The sequence below is a fragment of the Polistes fuscatus genome, unplaced genomic scaffold, assembly GCF_010416935.1.
Source record: "Polistes fuscatus isolate 324 unplaced genomic scaffold, CU_Pfus_HIC Scaffold10, whole genome shotgun sequence".
NCBI classification, from domain to species: domain Eukaryota; kingdom Metazoa; phylum Arthropoda; class Insecta; order Hymenoptera; family Vespidae; genus Polistes; species Polistes fuscatus.
Genome location: NW_025112998.1, coordinates 113,885 through 135,894, shown reverse-complemented (window position 1 = coordinate 135,894; position 22,010 = coordinate 113,885). Strand labels below are relative to the sequence as shown.

Genomic DNA, 22,010 nt, shown 5'->3' with positions numbered 1-22,010 from the left:
TTGTATTATCTTAATTACTTATATATAAATATTAAATAAAACTGGTTTGAATGAAAGAAAAGAATAGAACATTTGAAATTTGGCGCCTAATAATTCTGTTACAATATGCAGCGCCTTGAACTACACTAGCGCTGCTCGAAAACGGTCAGTTAACGAAACATTCTTGTAGGCGGATGTTCAAATATACACCACACTAACGAAGTTTCATGACTATACTATTTGAATAATAGCGTGTAGTATCATGCGTCGTTAATAACCGTTAACAAAGGAATAGGCAGGTGTCCGTATATTATATTAAAAGTGTATTATATTATGTAATATTAAAAAATTTACTATATAGATCAATTAAAAAATTATTATTTATTAAGAGATATATACAATGGCAGATATAAATACAGAGAATAATGACCCAGTAAAAACTAATGAAAGATTTTCTCGCAATCGTGGACGTGGTTCTGGTAGTAAGAATCGTGATGGATTTTTTAAGCATAGCGATCGACGAAATGAATTTTATAATTCGCGAGGATCAAATAATAGATCTAATCGTTCGGAATCATATGGAGGAAGTAGTAAGTTTTAATTATATAAAATTTTTATTTTATCATATATTAGATTATATAAATAATAAATATTACAAATATTGTTATATTAAACAGTTCAAAATTAAATAAATCATGTCTACTTTGTACAGGTTCAAATGATAACAGTTATAGTAGAAAACCTTACAAACGAAATTGGACTCCACCGCAAGGAGATGGAAAAAGAAAGAGGCTCGAAGTTGGAAACCGTCTCAAAGAGCCTGACATCGGTGTGACTGAGTTTATAGGAGATCATCTTGGTTTTCCCGGTCTAGTTAAAGAAAGATACAGCGATTTCCATGTCAATGAAATATCTCTTGATGGTGAAGTTGTTAAATTAACTAATCAGGATATTCCTAATGAACCAGAGGAAACTGAAACTTTAGATGATTTAAAGAAATGTGTTCCCGATAACATATGGGAACAATTACAAGCATTGAAGGAAGAAGAATCATCTAGTTCCACTATTGAAATTGATGTTACCGATGTACATAAAGATGTAAGAAGAACTATTCATGAAATTGCTAAAAGACTGGCAAATGTTACAAGCCAAACTATTGATCAAAATGATAAAAAGCTCATGATAATGATGAGAACTAATAAAGGAAATAAAAGTAAAAATGGTAAAATCACTTGTTTACAAACTTCGGTTATTATTTTCTATAAAATACTTTGATTCTTTCTTATTTTTTCAGATCAGAGATTCCATGTCGATGATAGAATTAATTGGAAGAAACACGGTGGAGATTATTGTTACTTTTCGTTGCATAAAGTAAATATGGATACTATGGACGCTTTAAATCAAATGGCCATGATACTACGCACTAGACCAAATAATTTTAGTTACGCTGGAACTAAAGACCGTAGAGCATGGACTACTCAATGGGTTAGCTTGAAAAAGACACCACCTAAAAAAATATTACGCGCAGGATACGCGATACGTGGTGCCTATGTAGGAAATTTTAAATTTGAAAAAGTACCACTCAAGTTAGGTATGTTGAGAGGTAATCGCTTTAAAATTGCGATACGAAATGTTATTGCATCAAATGAAGAAATTGAAAAGGCTATGATATCGTTACGCGATCGTGGCTTTATTAATTATTATGGTCTTCAAAGATTCGGCACAGTTGCTGCCATTCCAACGCACGAAATAGGAAAGAAATTGCTACAGGGTAAATGGAACGAAGCAATAGATTTAATTTTAAAACCCCGAGAAGGTGAAAAAGATCAAGGCTTGGCAGAAGGTAGGAAAATATACGAAACGACTAAAGATGCACATGCAGCGTATAATAAAATTCAAAGATCTGATAAAATTGAAGCAACCCTTTTAAAGGGTTTAACAATATGTACAGATAAAAATCCTCAAGGTGCATTAGATTTATTACCAAGAAATATTCGTTTAATGTATATTCATGCTTATCAAAGTTTCATATGGAATCAAATAGTATCTAAAAGAATCAAAGAATTTGGTACGCGTCCTATCGTTGGTGACTTGGTATATTCAAATAAGATGGAAGACAAATGTTCGGAAGAACATTCCGAACAATTGTCTCAAGATAATAGTGAAGATGCTATCTTAGATAATGATGAAACCAACAATTCTGCGAAAGAAGATCAAAATGAAATGGTATCTGAGACATATGAAGAAGATATTGAAAACGATGGCAAAGAGTCTAATAACGATATTAAAGAAGTTACAAATGCTACAGAAATTAGCCTTAAGATAGAAGAGAAATCTGACGAAAGTAATACCGTTGAAAATAAAGAAGAACAAGAAGACTTTTGTCATATTCCTTCTGTGAAAATTCTTACTGAAGAAGACTTGCCAAATTATACATTAAATGATATAATAATGCCACAGCCTGGTTGGAAAGTGACTTATCCTCCGTATGCCAAGCCTTGGTTTGATGAAATTTTAGCAAAAGATGGATTGACTACTGATTTAAGACAAAATAACAAGTAAGTTTTACATTTCATGTGAAACTACTTATTATTACGTAAATTATATTATTATTATTTCCTTTTTTTACTTTTATAGGAAATACAGTTTAGGTGGGGCTTATAGGAAAATATTACAAATCCCAAAGGACTTGTCTTGGAAAATAATGCACTATAAAGCTAAGCATGATAATCTTATTTCCAGTGACATAGACGAAATGAGGAATGTTACTCCTCCAAAAGATGATCCTGGTAAGTAAAATAATATTTATTTTTAACTTGATTTTTTCGATCCGTTATCGATATGGCTATTTGTAGAGGGAGAATTTAAAGCGTTAATAGTAGAAATGAGTTTAAGTGCAAGTACTTATGCCACAATGGCATTACGCGAAATATTAAAACACGATACGTCACCACAAATACAGGCTGCACAATCAGCAGCTCATGACGCGCTTGTAGAAAGTAATAAAACTATTGATGGTGAATCAGAAGTAAACAATAGTGATAATAAAAATACTCAAGGAAAAGAAATTGAAAAAGAAGAATCTGAACGGTCTAATAAAATTGATGATAAAATGGATGATGAAATGGATGATAAAATGGATGATAAAATGGATGTTGATAAAAATCCAAAAGAATTTGTTGTAGATGAAAAATGCTTAGCCGAATCTGAAACAGAAATGCAAGTAGAATCTATGACTGATGACATAGAAATGAACTGAAGAAAAAGCAACTGCAAAAAAAAGTGATGTTAATGCTTGCTAAAAATGTTTTTTTATTTTTAAATGAATATTCATGGTGCTACGAAACATTGTTGTTGTTTATCAGCATACACCGCAATAAGTGAACATTTTATGTATTTAAACATTTACTTTTGTTTACAAAAGTAGACGATTTTTTTATCTCATATTATTTTATTTCGCATAAAAATAATTATCAATTAAAATTCAATCCAAACAAAGCAAAATTTACGCGTTAATAAAAATATGTGTAGCTGGATAACTTGGTCAATAAATACATTGTTTCTTAAATCTACCAGAGATTTATTATTATCCTAACAAAATTCATCGTACTGTAAGTTGTTTGCGTGTGTGTATGTGTGTTTGCGTATGTATACTTTAAAATTACAATTTATATTTCAATATTGCGCAATGCTGATATTAAAGCCCAATAAAGAACAGAAATTAAATGGATCTGAATTGAAATATTCAGATCTTGCATTACCATTTTCCGGAATAGTAGATGACTCAACGTTTCCGGAAACTGTTAAATTAGCTAAAGGAACTTGCGAGCAACGAGTTCTTTGATGAGATCGTAAATTTCCAATAATAGAAAATCTCTTGTTACATACAGGACACTTATAGGGACGTACACCTAAAAAAAACGTCAAACAAAAATATATAAGATCTTATATATATATATATATATATATATGTTTTGTTTATTTGTATAATTATAACAAATAAAATTACCTTTATGTACATTCAAGTGATTGTTAAAAGCTCCTTTTTTAGAAAATACTCGATCGCATGTTGGACATCTAAAAGGCCAATTTCCGCTATGAGAATATCCGTGTGCTCGGAGATCGCCGGGGGTTGAAAATGAACGGTCGCATTCTGTACACTTATGTGGCTTATCCTATTTCATTATTAACGAAATTAATTAATCACCTTGTATTTTTCATCACCTTCTCACACTTATTCAATACTACCAAAGAGGTCGAGTCTTTTTTACCACCTCTCTGGAGTCAACAACACGCGGTTTTTATTTTTTCCGAACGGATCTCCCATCCATTTAACTAACTAAGCCCACGTGGTTTGACTTTAGTTGAATCGTATCGAAAACTAATAATTTAACGTGACTGAATCGTTAACAAGTTGAATGATATTTAAATTTATTATCCGTTGAAATGAATTCGATATATTTTAAAAACAAATATGTAAATCTTGCCATTCTGTGTTTACTAATAGTAGTTACAAATAATTTAATCGAATTCATTTTTAAACTTAATAAATTTTAAAAATTGTAATGTGTTATGTGAATTTAATTGTTCAGTGATCAATTAATTACCTTAGAATGAGTCAGCCGATGATAGTAAAGATTTGACGAGGCCGCGAAGCATTTATCGCAATACGGACACTTATGGGGACGTTCACCGGTATGTATTCTTTTGTGTGTTTTTAAAGAACTGCTAGTACTAAATCTTTTACCACATTCCGAACAACTATGCGGTTTTTCACCTAAAAATATAAACAAAAAATTAGAGTAAATACAATTGCCAGTCAATACCATTGTATGGCAAAAAGTGAAAAATATAAATCTTATATTTTCTTTGCGTAGACTTCAACCTGTATGCGTTCGCACATGTCTCGTAAGCAGTGAGGGTCTATCGAAATACTTATTACAATATTGGCAAGGATACATGCGCCGTGATTTGGAATGACCAGCATTCAATTCTTTGTTCCTCCCGCTACAACTCAAATCTAACGGCGCGTTCTGCATTGTGTTCCAAATTTATCTGTAGACAAATTATTCGCTGAACTAAAATGAATACGAAAAGTAAAAGAAAAATTAAAACAATGATAAATATATATATATAAAAAAAGCAAATAGAAAAGTTTTCACATAAATTTTGATCGTAGATTTAAAAAAATATTTGAAATATTATATATCACAAAAGTTAAACAGCAGAGCCTATAACTACTGATAGATTTGTGTAAACCTCGAGGACGGCCAAATCTTACTACCCTGAAAATTACGAGCGTGATTATAGGTGAGAAATAGGATAGGTGCGACGATACCTCCGCGCATGTCGGAGGCGGGGTCTTCCGGAGGGCGGAGTTTAATATAACTTTTGACAATGTACCGTAAGATCGTCTATATAATATTTTGAAATGCCACGTAATGAGTGGCATCGCTATCAACCCCCTGTATATACGGAAAAATAGACTTACCAATGACAAATGATGTATACTTCGAAGGATCGTTTACAAAATCTTATACGTCAAGAAACATTTAAAACATTTCAAATTTCCCATTAAATTTTGGTCCGTTCCATTTATTTTTTTCTTTCCGTCCTTTTCTAAATAAATTATGTTATAAATATGATTATTTCTTCGTTATATATCAAATTGTTCTAATTTCATTGTTTTTATAGATTAAACGAGATAGTCATCGATATAATATGTTATATATAGGTGTATACTATATATTTTAAAAATCTCTTTGTACTCTTTCCTTCAAATGAACAGATCTGCTGCAAGCATTATATTTTTTACATACCATTGTAATTATTACTGTAAAAGGCTTAGTTTAAAAAATAAAAATAACGATAGAAAAATTGTAAAAGATACATAGGATATGTAATTGTGTCAACTTCGGTAGATAGTGAACCTGATAAATAGAAATATCATGATATTAATAAATCATAATAATTTTGCACGAAAAATCAGTAAAAAGAAAAATACCTCAAAAATACAGCTTGCAGTTCAGAATTCCCTCATTAAAATAAGTTTATCGATACTTTAAATACTATCGGAAATAAATGTCGAAAAGTATATCGGAGGGTATCAACGACTATCACACATTTCATATGCAGATTCTACAAGCAAAAAGTAAAAGTCATTGGGGTTATCGTACTCTTGAATTCGTTATGGATTTAAATTGTATATCTTACTAGTTATATGAAAATTATGCGAAACAAGATTAAAACAAAATCAAAATATCTTCTTCCATTTATATATTCCGGCACTTAGTACTTTTTCACTGTTAATTATTAAACATTATTTAAAATAATTATAAAATAAACATTATTTATAATAATAATATTTAATTTAAAATAAATATAAAATAAATTATTTAAAATAATAAAAACGAAAATGACGAGAAGTGATCAACACTTCGGACTACTGGCAAGCAGAATTTGGAAATTTAAACTGGCAAGATGTTTACTTCTTCCTGCCCTTATATACCTCTTGTCCTCTGTTCCTTCTTTCTCTCCCACTTTTCGGTATTAAAAGGAATTTAAAAAGAAATTTAAAAGAAATTTCGATTTCTATACATTCATTTCGTTCCATAGAAAATTTCAAATCATTGTTATTTTTTCTTTTATTTGGTTAATCCTTAGATTTTTACAGATGTTAATTGAATATATTCCGTTGGGGATTGATTTTTAAATATGACCTTCGGAACATAATTTATAGCGATATAACCTTTTGAAAATAACAATAAGAAAAAAATTCTTTTGTGAATAACAATAAATATGTCTTTATACTTTTGTCCTAAACATACAAACACACACACACATATGCGCACACAAATCCTAAATAAATACCAAACCGTGAAACTTTACAATATTGTTACATAATTCGATGTTTCGATACTTTTATATATAGATATCGTATATAATATGAATTAATTCATAGAACGAAGGGCTGAGAAAAGATCGCATAGCCCTTAATTACTCTCCGAAATGGAAGTTTTTTTTTTTTTTTTTTTATTGACGAAGGGAGTAATGCGTCGTCACGATATCGGTAATTTTTCACAAATATTCAACCGGAAGTGAGATAATTCGTCGTATAGCATCAGGACACCGGATGTCCCGCGGTGCCCTTCCCTCGTTTGTCACCCACCGAAGGATATTAACGCTATTGAAGTCTCCTTCGGATCTTTATAAAATGCTCCTTCATCGTCCTACAAACAGCAATGTGCCAGGTACGTGCTATCTATGTATATTACAGCACTATCATTGTCGATCGATTTCACCAACGTTCAAAGCATAAACCAGCGTTTTCTCTTTTAAAATAGACTTATTCTTTTGAACGTTGGCATTTGTTAATAAAAAAATTTCTTTGTATTTCAACCTTTGTTATTATAAATTCGAAGAAATTAAAGGAAGGTATGCCTGAGGAAAATTAAACATTTTTTTATTACTAACATGTGTAAGGATAGTGTCTATCCTATAGTTTAGCATCGAACATTTGGAAAAAAACTATTGTTCATTTTAAGCATGCTAAGGTATTCTTCAATATCCTTGAATTTAGAAAGCCTAACAAATAGATTTTGACGGCCATTTTCGAGGGAAGAGAAAGTTAGTAAATATGCGTACCTGAAGGTACTTTTTTGAAAACATTGGAAAAAAACGTTAAAACGAAAAAAAGAAGGGATAGTATGATTATATTGTAGGATTTTGAAAATAAAATGTGTTGCTGGGACACATCGGAACAATGGGACTTGAACAAAGGGTCTTTCTTAACAAAAAGCAACACAAAAGGTCTTCTTTTATTATATGGGTATATAAAATGTGGAGAAAACTTGTTCATTCATATATTTTATTTAACAAAATTTTCAAATTTATCCTAGATTAGTTATTTTCATCGTGTATATATGCTGAACCTAAATTGGGTACATTCTGAAATCTCATTTTTCTCGTACTCGGTAGATACTCTAATTCTAATACTTCTAGTACGTTTTGACCGGAATTTAAAAATGGTGCAGGTACGTAAAGCGTCATTTGTGGACCAGCCAGAGGCCAATATCTACCAAGGTTATAACCGTTTACGTATGCTACACCTTTACCCCAACCTGTAGTGTCTAAATAAGTGTCCAATGGTAGGCCAGTTATGTGGAAATAAGAACGCAAGATCACCGGTCCGTTTCGAAGGATACCACTTTCAATTGTTTTAGTATTAAAACTATTTAATCCATTCAAATTGTTGAGCCGAAATCCTGTTATATTCCACATTGACAGGGGAATTCCACTGATGCTAACGTTAAAAATACCCTGTACATAATAAAAATTATGATAATAATATCCACGTGATATCGAGCGCGATTTAAATTGTTAAATACCTTGAAATCATGAATTTGGTTGCCATAATTCAGATGTCCTTGATTTTCTACGAGTATTTTCAAACGTTGGGAATATGGACTCGTTAAAGATAAAGAATTGATATTCTTGGTACGACTTAAAGTTCCAGCGAGTTGATCATCGACGTATACCAATGCTCTGTCTTTTGTTATTGTATTTAATACCATTGGATCTTGAACATTGGATGGTATGTTAGTTTCGTATAAGACTAACCAGTGTGGTAATCCTAATTGTTCAAAAGTCTTTGTCTCGGATGATTGTAATAAAGGAGACCCAAACAATTCTCTGGATGATGGTTCAAATAATTCAAGTACAGGTTCCAATAATACTGGACCATAATCACCTTTAGGTGATGTCGTAGGTATGGATATATTTGGCAACGGAAGATACTAAAAAAAAAAACAGTTAAAATATGACAAGTATTAAATATCGTAATTGATTATTCGTTTCTACAAAATATTCTACCTTTGATATAACATTTCTTATTTGAAAATATTTGTCCGTTGGATCACCAGCCTCGGTCAATGGTGCATCATAATCGTAGGAAGTTAATTGCGGACTAAACGTTTTGGTATCGCCATTAGCTCCTAAATTATTAAATAAGATTAGATAAATGAAAATAAGTGGTAACAAATTATATTAATATACTAACCTGAAGTAAATCCAAAATTCGTGCCACCGTAAAACATGTATACGTTAACCGAAGCACCAATCGCCAACATTTCGTCTAATTTATTTTTAACAGCGTTAGCCGAAACTTTTTGAAATGGTTCTTCCCAATGAGTCAACCATCCAGGATAAAACTCGGAGTTCACCAATGGCCCCTAAAACGATTATTTCAATCAGTAAACTAATTGTCTAATTGTTATCGACAATTAACGATTGTAAGAATATTTACTTTAGCTTGATAATGTCTCATAAGTTCGAAACTAGCATTTACATTAGAACCAGTACCAAAATCAATTGTGGTGTATGCACCAGGCACTGATCCACAACGAATCATTCTATCAATTATTCCATCTGTCGTATACAAGACAGCTTTATTTCCAATTATCTTTTGAAAAATTTCGTATAATTTGTTCATGTATATCGAATCACAAGCCTCATAACTTCCATATTCATTTTCCACCTAAAACATAAAAGGATCGGATAAGAATATCATTATCCTAAAAATATTATACTAAGTAACTTACTTGAACCATAATAATTGGTCCACCATTTCCTCTTAGATAAGGTTTAACTTTATTTAACACAGTATTCAAGTACAATTCCACGTAATTTAAGTAACCTAAAGACGAAAAGAAAAGTAAAGAAAAGAAAAATTAAAACAAATTCTATAGTAGACATACGAACAAAGGCTACTTACTTAAATCATTGGTACGTAATTTTATATTTGGTTCACGTGTTAATAACCAATATGGAAAACCACCCTAAAAAAGAAAATTGTTAGAACAAAAATGAATGATTTTGAATAGATGTAAAATAATTCACATACGAAGTCTCTTTCCGCGCAAATGTAAGGTCCGGGTCTTAATAAAACTAAAAGGTTCTCCTCTTGTGCGATGTTTAAAAATTCGATGAGATCTGCATCGCCACTCCAATTCCAAACATCAAATTCAGGTTGATGTAGACTCCACTCAACGTACCTGTAAAAAAAAAGAAAAAATATATATATATATATTTATACGTAGTCTACTTGTTAATTTAATATTTCTATCATTCTTACGTCGAAACGGCGTTAAAACCAGCTGCTCTCAATTTTCTCAAACGATCCCGCCAATATACTTTAGGCGCACGAAAATAATGAAAACTGCCGGAAATATAACGGAACGGTTTACCATCTAATAAAAATTGATCATTCGTGTAATCCACTTCGAAGCTGTATTTTGACTGCAAATCCTGCAATTGAACATTATTCTTGATATTATTAAAATAACACGTTCGTCAGAAATCGATCGGATTTTATTTGTTTTATTTAGTTTATATCAAACACAAACATTTCGTTCGAATTGATACAATTCTCCGAGCGTATTGCAAACGATCGCTGCAAATAACGCTAACACCTTCCACATGTTGAACTTGCTGATGTACATTCAACTGGACGCGGCCCTTTTTGTTCTTCCTCCAAGTTGCTAAGAGAACGACGAGATCCGGTTCGTTTTAATGACGATACTCAACTGAAACCGGCCAAACAAGTAGTATCTCTAATTGTTTATGTCTAAAGTTCAGCATACAATCGCAATACGATCTTATAAGTATATATATATATATATCTTTTTTTTTTCTTTCTTTCTTCTATAGTGTTATTGTAATCTATTATTTGTTTTTATTTTTCTTTTTTTTATGAAGTTAAAAGCAATACGAAATGACACACTGAAACATTTTGCTGGACTCACATAACAATTTACGGCTTATCATTAACACTTATCGTACAAATACATAGATGATAATACAGTCCACTTGATACTACTGACTTCCTCGCACCAACTAAAGAAGCTTAATACGTGTGCTTCGACCTAAAGCATACTGTGCGATATATCGCGACGGATTATGGAACACGCAATGTACAGTCTAATCGGTGAATTGCTGATGACTAACATTCGCTAGATGAATGCTAACAGAATGAAGATAGAAAGAGAAAGAAAGAGAGAAAGAGAAAAAAATATTGAGGTAGACTATAGTTAGCCTAACACGTGCTATGGTCACTTACCTCGATCGGCGTTCATTAAAATGTCCGTTTGTTTATTATAAATTTTATTTCATCAGGTGTTTCCTAGTTTTTTATCTTATCTGATTTAAAGGATACTGTAAATATATTTTATTTTCATTTTTATACGGATATTTTTAAATAATTAACAGAAGTTAATGGGCAATGATGCTAGGATATTTGTAGATTTAATGATTCGAGAATGAATAAATTTATCACAAAATAATACGATACAATGCTAAAAGATTTGATATCACTATGTTAATGTACTTCAGCATGGCGCCAGAAAACCGGCAGGTTTGTACGTACCGTTAACTTCACTGCGACTCGTTCCACTTAAAGTTAGTCAAAATTGATGACTAAATTGCGGCATGCATATTTTTAATGAATCTTAAGAAAAAAAAAAAAGGGTTTCAAATATATACCATTGATTTTACATATTTCATATGTTTCAGGTGTATTTTTTTACACACATGTCGGTGTATATCGTTCATATTAATCATATCTATTTCTAACGTCTGTTATTAATTATTGTAGTTCCGGGTAATAAAATTATTGCCATTAATGTTGTACGTTTCAAATATGCTTATTAAATATTGTATTTCATCAACTTTTACATACCTTGATATAGCGTAGCAAATTGTTCTATGATATCTTCATATTTTGCACATGTTGTTTACGTATTTCAACACATTTCAAACGCTTAACTAACTACCCGCAGTTAATTTATAACCATTCAACACTTCTGCGTATAACTTCGTTCGTTTAAAAACAAATTATTATTATTAATTTACAATTAGTTATCTTGGAAATCTGCGCAATTAATTAACGTAGCAACAACTTGTTTATTGTCATTTATTTGTTTTGTATTTATTTTTATTATGTTGATAAATTGTAAATATTTAATCATTGGCATGACTTACACTTTAATATTTGCTATCAATAATACGGCGATAAGATTATTCATGGATAAATAATCTTGATTAAAAAAAAATTGATTAAATAATCACATCTTCAGTGGTTAAAAAGAAAATATAATAAATAGATAAACCCATGTATTCTGATATAAATATATTTTTTAATCAAAGAACGAGATAAAATATAGACATCGATATTATACTTATGTAAAGTTTCATTATTTTTCTATTATACTTAAGTAAATCCCTTTCTATAATAGGTAATAATATATGAACTATACGTTAAAATTATGTATGTATGTCGATGATGCTCATAAAAATTCGTACTATTGATTCATTATTTTTTAAACAATGTCAATTATCCTGTCAAGACGCACTAATAAAATTACAACGTTCACCTAATAAATTACTACAAAATGAATATTATTTAATTAGTTCCCAAATGACGGTATATCTCTTGAAGAAGTTCCATTATTTGATTAGTATCGTTCATATCAATTGTCTTAATAATTGTCCCGTTGTTTGAATATCTAATAATTGTTGCAGTTGAAGGAGTTATATCAGAAGGTGTTATATCAGAAGTTTTAGATATGCTTGTTGTTTCTATGTTAGTTACGCTACTCGTAATGGGAATTTGTTCTGTTGTACCGTCATCTATACTTGTACCTACAAAAAACAATGTCATAAATTGGAACATAAAAATTAATTTATTATACATACTAATATTCATATAATTTTTTATTTCTTTTTTTTTGAGATCAATCAACATTCCTATGTCATACTAAATCGATAATTATACATAGATGCGCTTTTAAAACTGCTTACTTTCTGTTGTAAATTTAGAATAAAGATTACGTTTGTCGACAACCCCATCATAATTATCTTCTCCGCTTGGAATTAAGGGATCACCAACCTGTTTTTCTTCAGCGTTAAGTATATCAGGCGTTTTGTATTTCGTAGTAGGTAATATAACTCGATTAGTGTTAATATCCCCGTCATTGTTCGAATCCAGAGCAGTGTTTGTGTCAATACGTACCGTTGTTATCCCTGCATCAGCATCTTGTAGACCATCTACAGAAGCAGTATTGATTGGTTTGAGATATTCAGATGTAGATTAAGCATTTGTTGCTTTACGCTATTTAGGAGATACTACTCTTAGAATTCCCTTTAGACTCAGAAGACTCCTTACCAACGTTTGCTGAACTACTAGATTTCGTTGATCCACTTTCAGATTGATCGTTAACATTTATTCCATCGGTTTCAGCGTCACTTCCATGCGTTATTTCGTCCGACAAAGTGGAGGGTAGTAATGAAATTGTCGAAATTTTATTATTATTAGATTTCGAGTAATCGTTGCTCGAATGTGAAAAGCCAGCGGCAGAATTAGATGATTGATCATCAACCGTTGAAAGTTCTTTCTTCACTGTTTTACTTGGATTTCCGTAAACTCCTGAATTCACATTCTCATTATCAGAATTTATATCATTTTGTGTTCCAAGCGTATTTTGCGAGCCGACAGTTGACGAAGATTCGGATTCGTTTGCGTCTACGGAAGACTCTTTATCGATTGCAGAAATTGGAATTAAATTCTTCCATCCTGGACGATAAGTTCTTGGGGTAGTAATAAGTACTGACGTAAATATTTTCTCGGAGAATGTTTCTGTTGGTCTTGAGGTTGATTGCGAGTCCGATTTTCTTGTATTATCTGCATCTGCATCTGCATTAGAAGTTGAAATATGACCTTGCAAACATGGGGTAACTGTTGAAGGGCCAGCTTCATTGTTCGATACAGAAGATTGTGGTAATGTAAAAACATTGTTATTGTTATTTACATTCGTATGATTATTAATATAGCTTGTAGTCTTATCATTTTCAATTGATGAAGAAGATGATGATCCAGTTGCAGAGGTCTCCACTTTATTCTCTTCGGTGTTTTGTGCATTTGAATCAGAATTGGTCTGATTGTTCAGACATACTCTTCTGCCCATTATATATACACAAATAGGTTTTATGATATCTTCAGATGGTTCAAGTTTTGATGAATCTTCAGATGGCTCTAGTTTTGATGAATTTTCTTTTGGTAAATATGATGTAAATGGTAACTTATCAATGTCAACTTGAGAATCTTCAGTATTTTTATTTGATTCATATACGATAGAACTTGATTCAACATTTAAATCAGCATTTTGATTATATGCTGAAGTGTTATTACTATCGTTTGTATTAGACTGATCTTGTTTATTTGAAGTATCAACAGGTTTTTCTGATGATCCAGTAAAATGCGGTTTATTTGTAGAAGTTGAGTGGTTTGAATTATCTGTTGAAGTTGGCAAATGTGGTCTATATGTATATATTGGTAGTTCTGGTTTATCTGTGGTAACTGGCCAGTCTGGTTTGTTTGTTATTATCGGTCCGTATGGTTTTTCTGATGATACTGACACATCTGGCTTATTTGAAGAAACTGGCAAGTCTGGTTTATTCGACGTATTTGGCAAATGTGGTCCATTTGTATATATTGGTAGTTCTGGTTTATCTGTGGTAACTGGCCAGTCTGGTTTGCTTGTTATTATCGGTTCGTATGGTTTTTCTGATGATACTGGCACATCTGGCTTATTTGAAGAAACTGGCAAGTCTGGTTTATTCGACGTATTTGGCAAATATGGTCTATATGTATGTAATGGTAGTTCTGGTTTATCTGTGGTAACTGGCCAGTCTGGTTCGATTGTTATTATCGGTTCGTATGGTTTTTCTGATGATACTGGCACATCTGGCTTATTAGAAGAAACTGATAAGTCTGGTTTATTCGACGTATTTGGCAAATTTGGTCTATTTGTATATATTGGTAGTTCTGGTTTATCTGTGGTAACTGGCAAGTCTGGTTTATTCGACGTATTTGGCAAATGTGGTTTATATGTATGTAATGGTAGTTCCGGTTTATCTGTGATAACTGGCCAGTCTGGTTCGATTGTTATTATCGGTCCGTATCGTTTTTTTGATGATACTGGCACATCTGGCTTAATTGAAGAAACTGGTAAACCTGATTCAGATGATTCAGTAGCCGATTGTTTTCCTGATTTCGATCCGCTTGAAATATTTTCATTATTTTCATCGACGTTATTTGTTATAGTTTTACTAGCTGTTTCGGACCCTTCTGAATTATTTGATCCATGATCAGACACATTAATGTCTTGCGATGATTCTTTCGTTGTCGTTACAGTATCTGCAGTATTCTCGTTCCAGTAAGATGATTCCGAAATAGGTTCGTTTAAATCCGGTTTATATCCATTATCTCCATCATTGGAATCTTGATTATTCGATACTACTGTATCATTTTTTGAAGGTAATAATACACCTGAATCTACATCATTTCCTTGATTTATTACTGTTCCATCTTGTTCAGATTGATTATCGTTATTTGTATCAAACGAATCATGTTTTTTATTCTCAGATTGTAGATCTTTGCTATTCTTATTATTTCCGGAAGTAGAGAATGTTGTTTTATCGTTGCCGATGGGTGTCACAGACTGTTGATTATCTACAGATTGTCCGTTCTTTGACTGATTGTCTTTTGAATAGTCATTTTCATTTGATTTTTTGTTATTAAAATCTGTCTTACCACTACTAGTTGTAGAGGATAGAGAATTCGGAAATAATGGAGTTCCAGAAACTATGCCGTGTATATCGTGAGCACCTTGATTGCCAATTATCGTAGAATGTAAAATTTCATCAAAATTAGAAAATCCTTTAGAATAATGATTTGTACTGGGCTTGTTATGGTTTCCATTGTTCTCAACCGATGGCAAAGTAGGAAATAGTAACGGTCCATTCCATTTGTGAATATAATCATTGCCTTGTGGTTGTGTGCCAATATTTTTTAGTATAGATTGTAGTATATATTTTGATAAATAATTGGAGCTCGTAAAACCATTACTATTGCCAGAAAAAATAGGATTGTTTGGTATACCAATATGGAAATGTGGTCGATTATAATGCACAACTTTATCTGTGTGTTTCACTGGTATTAAATGATGAGTGCCTTCGAACGGTACTTTAGCATGAATTTTATTCTTTTTCGAGATGATATCGTGTGATGACGTTTCAGAAGGATTCGTGATTGCACTGCTTTGGTCTATAATAAAAATAAGTAACAATTATGAAATTATTAATTACAGGAGATGTGTGTATTTGTGATATATTATATTTAATACGAATTATTCGTACCGTGCGTTTTAGGTGGAATTATAACTGGACCTGGTCCAAGAAAAGGTAAAGAGGGATTGAACCATGGTAATTTTGTGTCCTTATAAATTGGAGCAGAATTATCATTAGACGTCTCTGAGTTAGACGAGGAATGTAATCCTTGATGATGGCCTAAAATAAAAAATAATGTTAGAAATAAAATAACATATATAAATTGGAATGAAATTATTTTGATAACATATTTACTATACCTGTGATTTTTGAACCACCTCCGATATGTGAATCCACGTTTAAGAATCCACTTAAACCATAAGATTGAGATTTTTTTGCTACGATTTTATTAATAACGTTTAATGCAGCTCTCACACGTTTTGGCAGATACGAATTGCTACCATATTTATGCTGAATACGTTCACGAAGTTCTTTAAATATTCTAACAATTAATATCCTTCGAGCGTGTGTGCATTCTAAAATTTCCTTGCTAACGTTAGATCTCTTTTCTATCAAATCTTTGACAATCGTTGACTTTACTTCATCATTTTTACCGTCGTTCGACTTATCCTCGATCTTATTAAGCGTTCTATTGCAATTGGAACTTTCCTTTTCACTTTTAGATGATGACGTTTCATCGTGTTCCTTGTCGATTTTATTTTCACCGTATTTCTCCTTCAATGACGATAATAATTGTTTTAATATTTTTAAATAGCGTTCGATGTACGCGTCGTCGGACAATTTGCCAGTTGTCACATCATTCCCATTTCCAATCAATGTTTCATTTACTTTGATTTCACCATTGGTATTAGAATTGTGTTTAATATGATGATGATGATGATAATGATGCTTGTTTTTTTCTTGTTTCTTCTCCTGATCTTCGTCAGATTCAGTGTCCTTCGAATTGTTCGAATTTTCATCGGACTCAGTGTCCTTCGAATTTTTCGAATCTTCATCTGACTCAGTGTCCTTCGAATTTTTCGAATCTTCATCTTCCTTAGACTTCGACTGGGAGAAACTTGAACTTGAAGAACTGGAAAGGCTGGAAGAGCTGGGATTATTAGAAGATCCCGAAGAACTGGAAGAACCCGAAGCATTCGAAGCACTGGATGAGTCCGAGGAACTGGAAGAACTGGATGAACTCGAAACACTATAAGAACCTGAAGGTTTTGAAGCACTGAAAGAGTTCGAAGAACTGGAAGAACCCGACGAGTTCGAGGAATCCGACGAATTCGACGAATCCGAAGAATCTGACGATTCTGAAGATGCTGACGATTTTGAAGAAGCTGACGATTTTGAAGCATCATCATCGTCGTGATCATTGTCCTTCTTGGATTGTTCTTTCTCGTACTTGTAAATGTTCTTCGAACGATGTGGTCGATTAAATATATCGCCCGACAAATCTCCAAATGACGAAAATTCTTTCAAAAAATCACGATCTCCTTTTACATTCGTACCAACTTCACCAAATTGATTCTTATAATCGTCAACTTTCTTTTCAAATTTATCTTTCAAATTTGCTCCTATTTCTTCATATTTCTGCAGGTCTAGATTCTTAAACTCGTCTTTAAGATTCTCTCCTATTTCTTTGTATTTATCTGGCTCAAAATTCTGAAATTCTTTAGCCCATGGTACATTTGGTTCCCAATGAGGAGCTCCCAAAGCGTACGCAAATAACAAAGTGATAACAACGGCACCTAGAAGAATCAATAGAAATGAGAATAAGAAAAATCAAATAAATAAATTGTCATTTCTTAACACGAAATGATTGACACGAATTTTGATACAGAAATTTTGATAGACACAAATGTTACAAAAATGATTATTACCTTTCATGATTATATTATTCGAATAAAATCCGAATAGTTTCATCCGAAAATGTCTTGCGTATACTGTCCTTACAAATTGGAAGGAAATCGTTTATATAGCAATCGAGTAGGGATTTCTTATCGCAGCAATCCGCAAAGAAGCACGAAATTTACGGCTGTTATTCTTATGATTCAACTTATTATGACGGAATAATTATTCAATTATCACAATATCATCTCTAAAAATCGTCATTATCAAGCATGAAAAAAGAAATTCGTTTGTCACTCAAATTTAGGGACACATTGTTAAATAGTTGACTATTTTTATCATCAAAGTAAAATCAAAATGTTCATGTTTTCATTAATTAATTTCTTATTTTTTTTAAATCATTGTATAATGATTCACATTATCTTTCAAAATCTTTCGTCAAACATTATGAAATCTAAAAATAAAAAAACGAAGACCGTATTTACTTTACATTAATATCTATGAAAAATTACATATTCATCTTACCATCTAATAAGATAAATCTATGCATTATGAAAATTAGCGTACAGATCCGTTATAATAATCTCACGTTCCGGTGACCAAGATAATTGATAATTCATAATAATCAATAGTGTATAATATCGAATTAAGAAAATCAATCGTGTTTAATCGTAGAAATAACATGATTTATAAACGTGACGATAATACAGAAAATCTCGAAGAATCGATATTCCAAATGATCTATCGGTTTTAAATCATCCAAAAACGTGATCAATTGATCATGCAATAAATGACACGTACGATATAATTGATCGATCTATTATATATTCGATCATCCTAAATTTGTAAAATAAAACTTTGATTGAAGATGCAAAAGAAAAATAAGAATTGTGAGTTGACCAATTGCATTTAATAGTTAGAAAAATCAAAGAATAAGGAGTAAAGAATTGTTGAGAATGTTTTATTTGTACAATTTAATTTCGATAAAAGAATTTTAAGTGTTTATTTATTTTTAATAATCTGACTGTCGAACATCATGCTTTTTATGAATAAAATTGTTCCGAATATTTTCAGAATAAAATTTATGAATTATAAAAATTACTCCATATCCATTTTTACATCTCATATTCCCTATCTTTCTCACTTTCATTATTTCGTAATAAATATATACACATTATACGAATCTATTGATTATTTTTCCACTAGGCAACCAACATTACATTTCTTTTTTTATTTAATCGATTTACATACATATTATTTAAAATTCACGTTACAAATAATAATAATTTGTGTCGATCGATTGATATATTAAAAACATGATCGAAAATATTGATTCTTTGGTTTTTTTTTTTTAAATTTGTAATATCTTAATTAATTAAATTCAAACATCCTAAAAAAAAAGAAAAGAAATAGAAAAAGAAACAATTTCTTCATAAATCTGTAATAGTACGAAAAGATAGATGTTAGTATCCTTGAACGAGATACATGTGAATATATATCTATATCTAGAAATTAGAAAACGCGTTAGTGATAGAAATCGAAAGTGGGCAAGGTAGTGAGGCCAACGGGCGAAAGCGAACGCGATCCTGACCTAGGATACACAGCTTCCTCGGTGAGAGAACTGTTCAGTGATCGTATATCGGGTTAATAGAAATCTCTGTTAGGTCGGGTCAGGACGATCGTCGGCCAGCGAAAGTGAAAACGAAACGAAACTAAACGAAACTGGCAAGTCGGTCGCGACCGACCACCACCAATGTAGGAGAGTGAAATTGAGGACAGTAAAAGTGGGCAACTAGGACCGTGCCCTATATGCGACCGTCCTCCTCCTATCGGTCACGATTTCGTTCAAACGCGTTCACTTTCAAACGTATCAAACTATCCTCTTACCTTTTAACTTTTCTCACCCCCGATTATCACCAGATTCAAAATATTTCGATTATTTTTTTTTTTTATCTTGGATTATATCAAATTGTTCTCTCTTCGTTTTTTCGCAAAAAATTATTTCCTTTTTGATTTTTATATTGTATATTGATTTTATTATTTCTATCGGAAATATAGGATGAATTTATTTATCTTTTTTATATGTAATTTGTGTTGAGATATATTATCGTCTCGATAACGTTTTATTTTATTTATATTTTTCTAATTGTATAAAGTTTTATATCATCGTAGTACGTTGACAAGTTTTTAATACGTTTGTAAGACACAATAGAAAAGTTTCTGAAAATAAATAAATCAATCATTGTAAATTATAACGGGAAATTATTGCGATCGTCTCGATTAATAATACTTTTTAGAATTTAATTATAACTAAATCTTTCCACCGTTGACAATGGATTTATATCAGTACATAAATATATATGTGCTTTTTCTGAGAAACTGAATAATAAACGTCGTAGTATACTAATTGTAAAATAAGATTTTACTTGTTTTAGATTTATTTGTTATTGTTAAAGTTACGTATTTTGAAATTGTAAGAAAAACTAACATTTTACTTGTGATACCAAATCATATTGGTAATGCAAGAAATTATATTCCTACTTTGAAATAAATAATGTTTCGCGTTAAATATAAATTAGGCAACGTTTTAATTCTGATGCTTCGCTTATTCATCATAAGTTATGACGTAAGCAAGACAACAGTATATTTACACATTTAAGATCTTTTTTCTTATCGAAACTGATAAAATACCAAAAGATTTAACTCTCTAACGAGTGTTAGTTTTTTCCCTATTTATCTCTCTAATTGTAAGACAATTGAAATTTTTTAAATTTATTGATAAAACGCTTTAAATCTTTGATAACGGAAAAAAATATTCTGATAATAAAATCATACGGCACGTGTAAAATATAATCAATACACGAGTAACATGTGTTTTAATCTTTAAACATCTCAAATGTCTTACTCATTGTTTTTGCCGATAATAAACGTATTTATTCATTAAGAGCAATAAAAAAAGAAAAGAAAAAAAAGAATTAATAAGAATAAAATTACCGACTGTAATCATGTCAGTAAGTCGATAAGTTATCAACGAAAGGTTTCTTCCTATCTCTTGATAATATACCGACGGTCGATATAAAAGATTTCTATTCGAATATCGATAGATGACGCTATAAATTCAAATATGAACTCTAATATTCGTATACTATTGATAGATCAATTTCATTTAGAAAATAATATTCTTAATTTCGAATTCAACGATTCGTTGAAATTTAAGCGATATTAAAAATGATTGTTAAAAGATGTAAAAAAAGGAATAAGATTTTATTTTTGAAAAAGATTAAAAACGTGAAATCAGCATTAAAAAGTTAGCAATTATAAATTTTGAATTAGCAAATAGCTAGCAATTAAATGCACTTAGTAATTTTTTTCCTCTGTTGAGGTTCTATGCCAACTTTTTAATGCTCGTGAAATCTTGTACAGGTAAATCTCTCAGCTGAGAGAACTATTTAAGAAAGAAAATTGTATAAGGTCAACATCTTCTTTAAAATTCTTTGTAACTTAATCGACTCGATTTACCGTACACGATATCTTTCTTACAATCATTATAGCAAACAGTTGTACGATGTTTTACATTGATGTCTTACACTCCATCAACGAAGAAAGTAACATATTTTTGGTCTCCGGTTTTCAACACGTGTGGGAACCCCCGAAAGTATTTTTATCGAGTGTCGCGAATATTTCGCGAAGACGGTAATATAAAACGGTTTTCGGCGTCGGAGAAAAAAACATTGAGCCAATCTGTGTGCTCCACATAGATGCGTCCGATATGAGATCGATCGGTTATCGTTGGTTGGTACTGGTGTAATGAGAGGCCAAAAGCCGCCACGCTTGTATCTCATCCTCTCTCCCCTTTCTTATGGGAATCGACAGATTTCCATCGAGATTACGATCGTGGGTGGATCATCTGATTTTGCAACAAGAACACAATCAACTTTAACTCGAACCTCTTAACTCTCGAATGAATCTATCTTTACTCTACGTATCTCTAACTTCATACTCAAACTTATCAA

The 22,010-nt window shown here is 31.4% G+C and overlaps 4 protein-coding genes across 5 annotated transcripts; 1 reads left to right on the top strand and 3 right to left on the bottom strand.

Moving 5' to 3' along the window:
* The first annotated feature begins 205 nt into the window (after window positions 1–205).
* LOC122524830 (pseudouridylate synthase 7 homolog) lies at window positions 206–5,964 on the top strand. Of its 2 annotated transcripts, XR_006305639.1 has the most exons (6): window positions 206–569; window positions 692–1,201; window positions 1,274–2,537; window positions 2,617–2,768; window positions 4,592–4,674; window positions 4,857–5,964. XR_006305639.1 is itself a non-coding variant. In XM_043647306.1 (5 exons), exons 1-5 carry the CDS (start codon window positions 380–382, stop codon window positions 3,236–3,238), a joined length of 2,520 nt encoding a protein of 839 aa, XP_043503241.1. In that variant the 5' UTR covers window positions 209–379; the 3' UTR covers window positions 3,239–3,551. The 2 variants fall into 2 exon arrangements, 1 of the variants encoding a protein (XP_043503241.1); XM_043647306.1 differs by lacking the exons at window positions 4,592–4,674; window positions 4,857–5,964 and adding an exon at window positions 2,835–3,551 and having other exon boundaries at window positions 209–569.
* LOC122524836 (putative zinc finger protein 56) lies at window positions 3,539–4,850 on the bottom strand. The gene is made up of 3 exons (XM_043647321.1): window positions 4,587–4,850; window positions 3,989–4,154; window positions 3,539–3,890 (listed from the first exon to the last, which is right to left on the bottom strand). The coding sequence occupies exons 1-3, from the start codon at window positions 4,806–4,808 to the stop codon at window positions 3,655–3,657; spliced, it is 624 nt and encodes a 207-aa protein (XP_043503256.1). The 5' UTR covers window positions 4,809–4,850; the 3' UTR covers window positions 3,539–3,654.
* Window positions 5,965–7,829: 1,865 nt separating the features above from the next.
* Window positions 7,830–10,971, bottom strand: LOC122524820 (beta-galactosidase). The gene is made up of 10 exons (XM_043647294.1): window positions 10,383–10,971; window positions 10,112–10,284; window positions 9,881–10,031; window positions 9,752–9,815; window positions 9,579–9,673; window positions 9,284–9,514; window positions 9,038–9,209; window positions 8,851–8,972; window positions 8,367–8,774; window positions 7,830–8,298 (listed from the first exon to the last, which is right to left on the bottom strand). The coding sequence occupies exons 1-10, from the start codon at window positions 10,476–10,478 to the stop codon at window positions 7,879–7,881; spliced, it is 1,932 nt and encodes a 643-aa protein (XP_043503229.1). The 5' UTR covers window positions 10,479–10,971; the 3' UTR covers window positions 7,830–7,878.
* Window positions 10,972–12,261: 1,290 nt separating this feature from the next.
* Window positions 12,262–18,036, bottom strand: LOC122525926 (putative uncharacterized protein DDB_G0277255). Its single transcript, XM_043648969.1, has 7 exons — window positions 18,030–18,036; window positions 17,226–17,897; window positions 16,461–16,988; window positions 16,231–16,380; window positions 13,199–16,138; window positions 12,835–13,080; window positions 12,262–12,675 (listed from the first exon to the last, which is right to left on the bottom strand). Exons 1-7 carry the CDS (start codon window positions 18,034–18,036, stop codon window positions 12,437–12,439), a joined length of 4,782 nt encoding a protein of 1,593 aa, XP_043504904.1. The 3' UTR covers window positions 12,262–12,436.
* Between the last annotated feature and the right edge of the window lie 3,974 nt (window positions 18,037–22,010).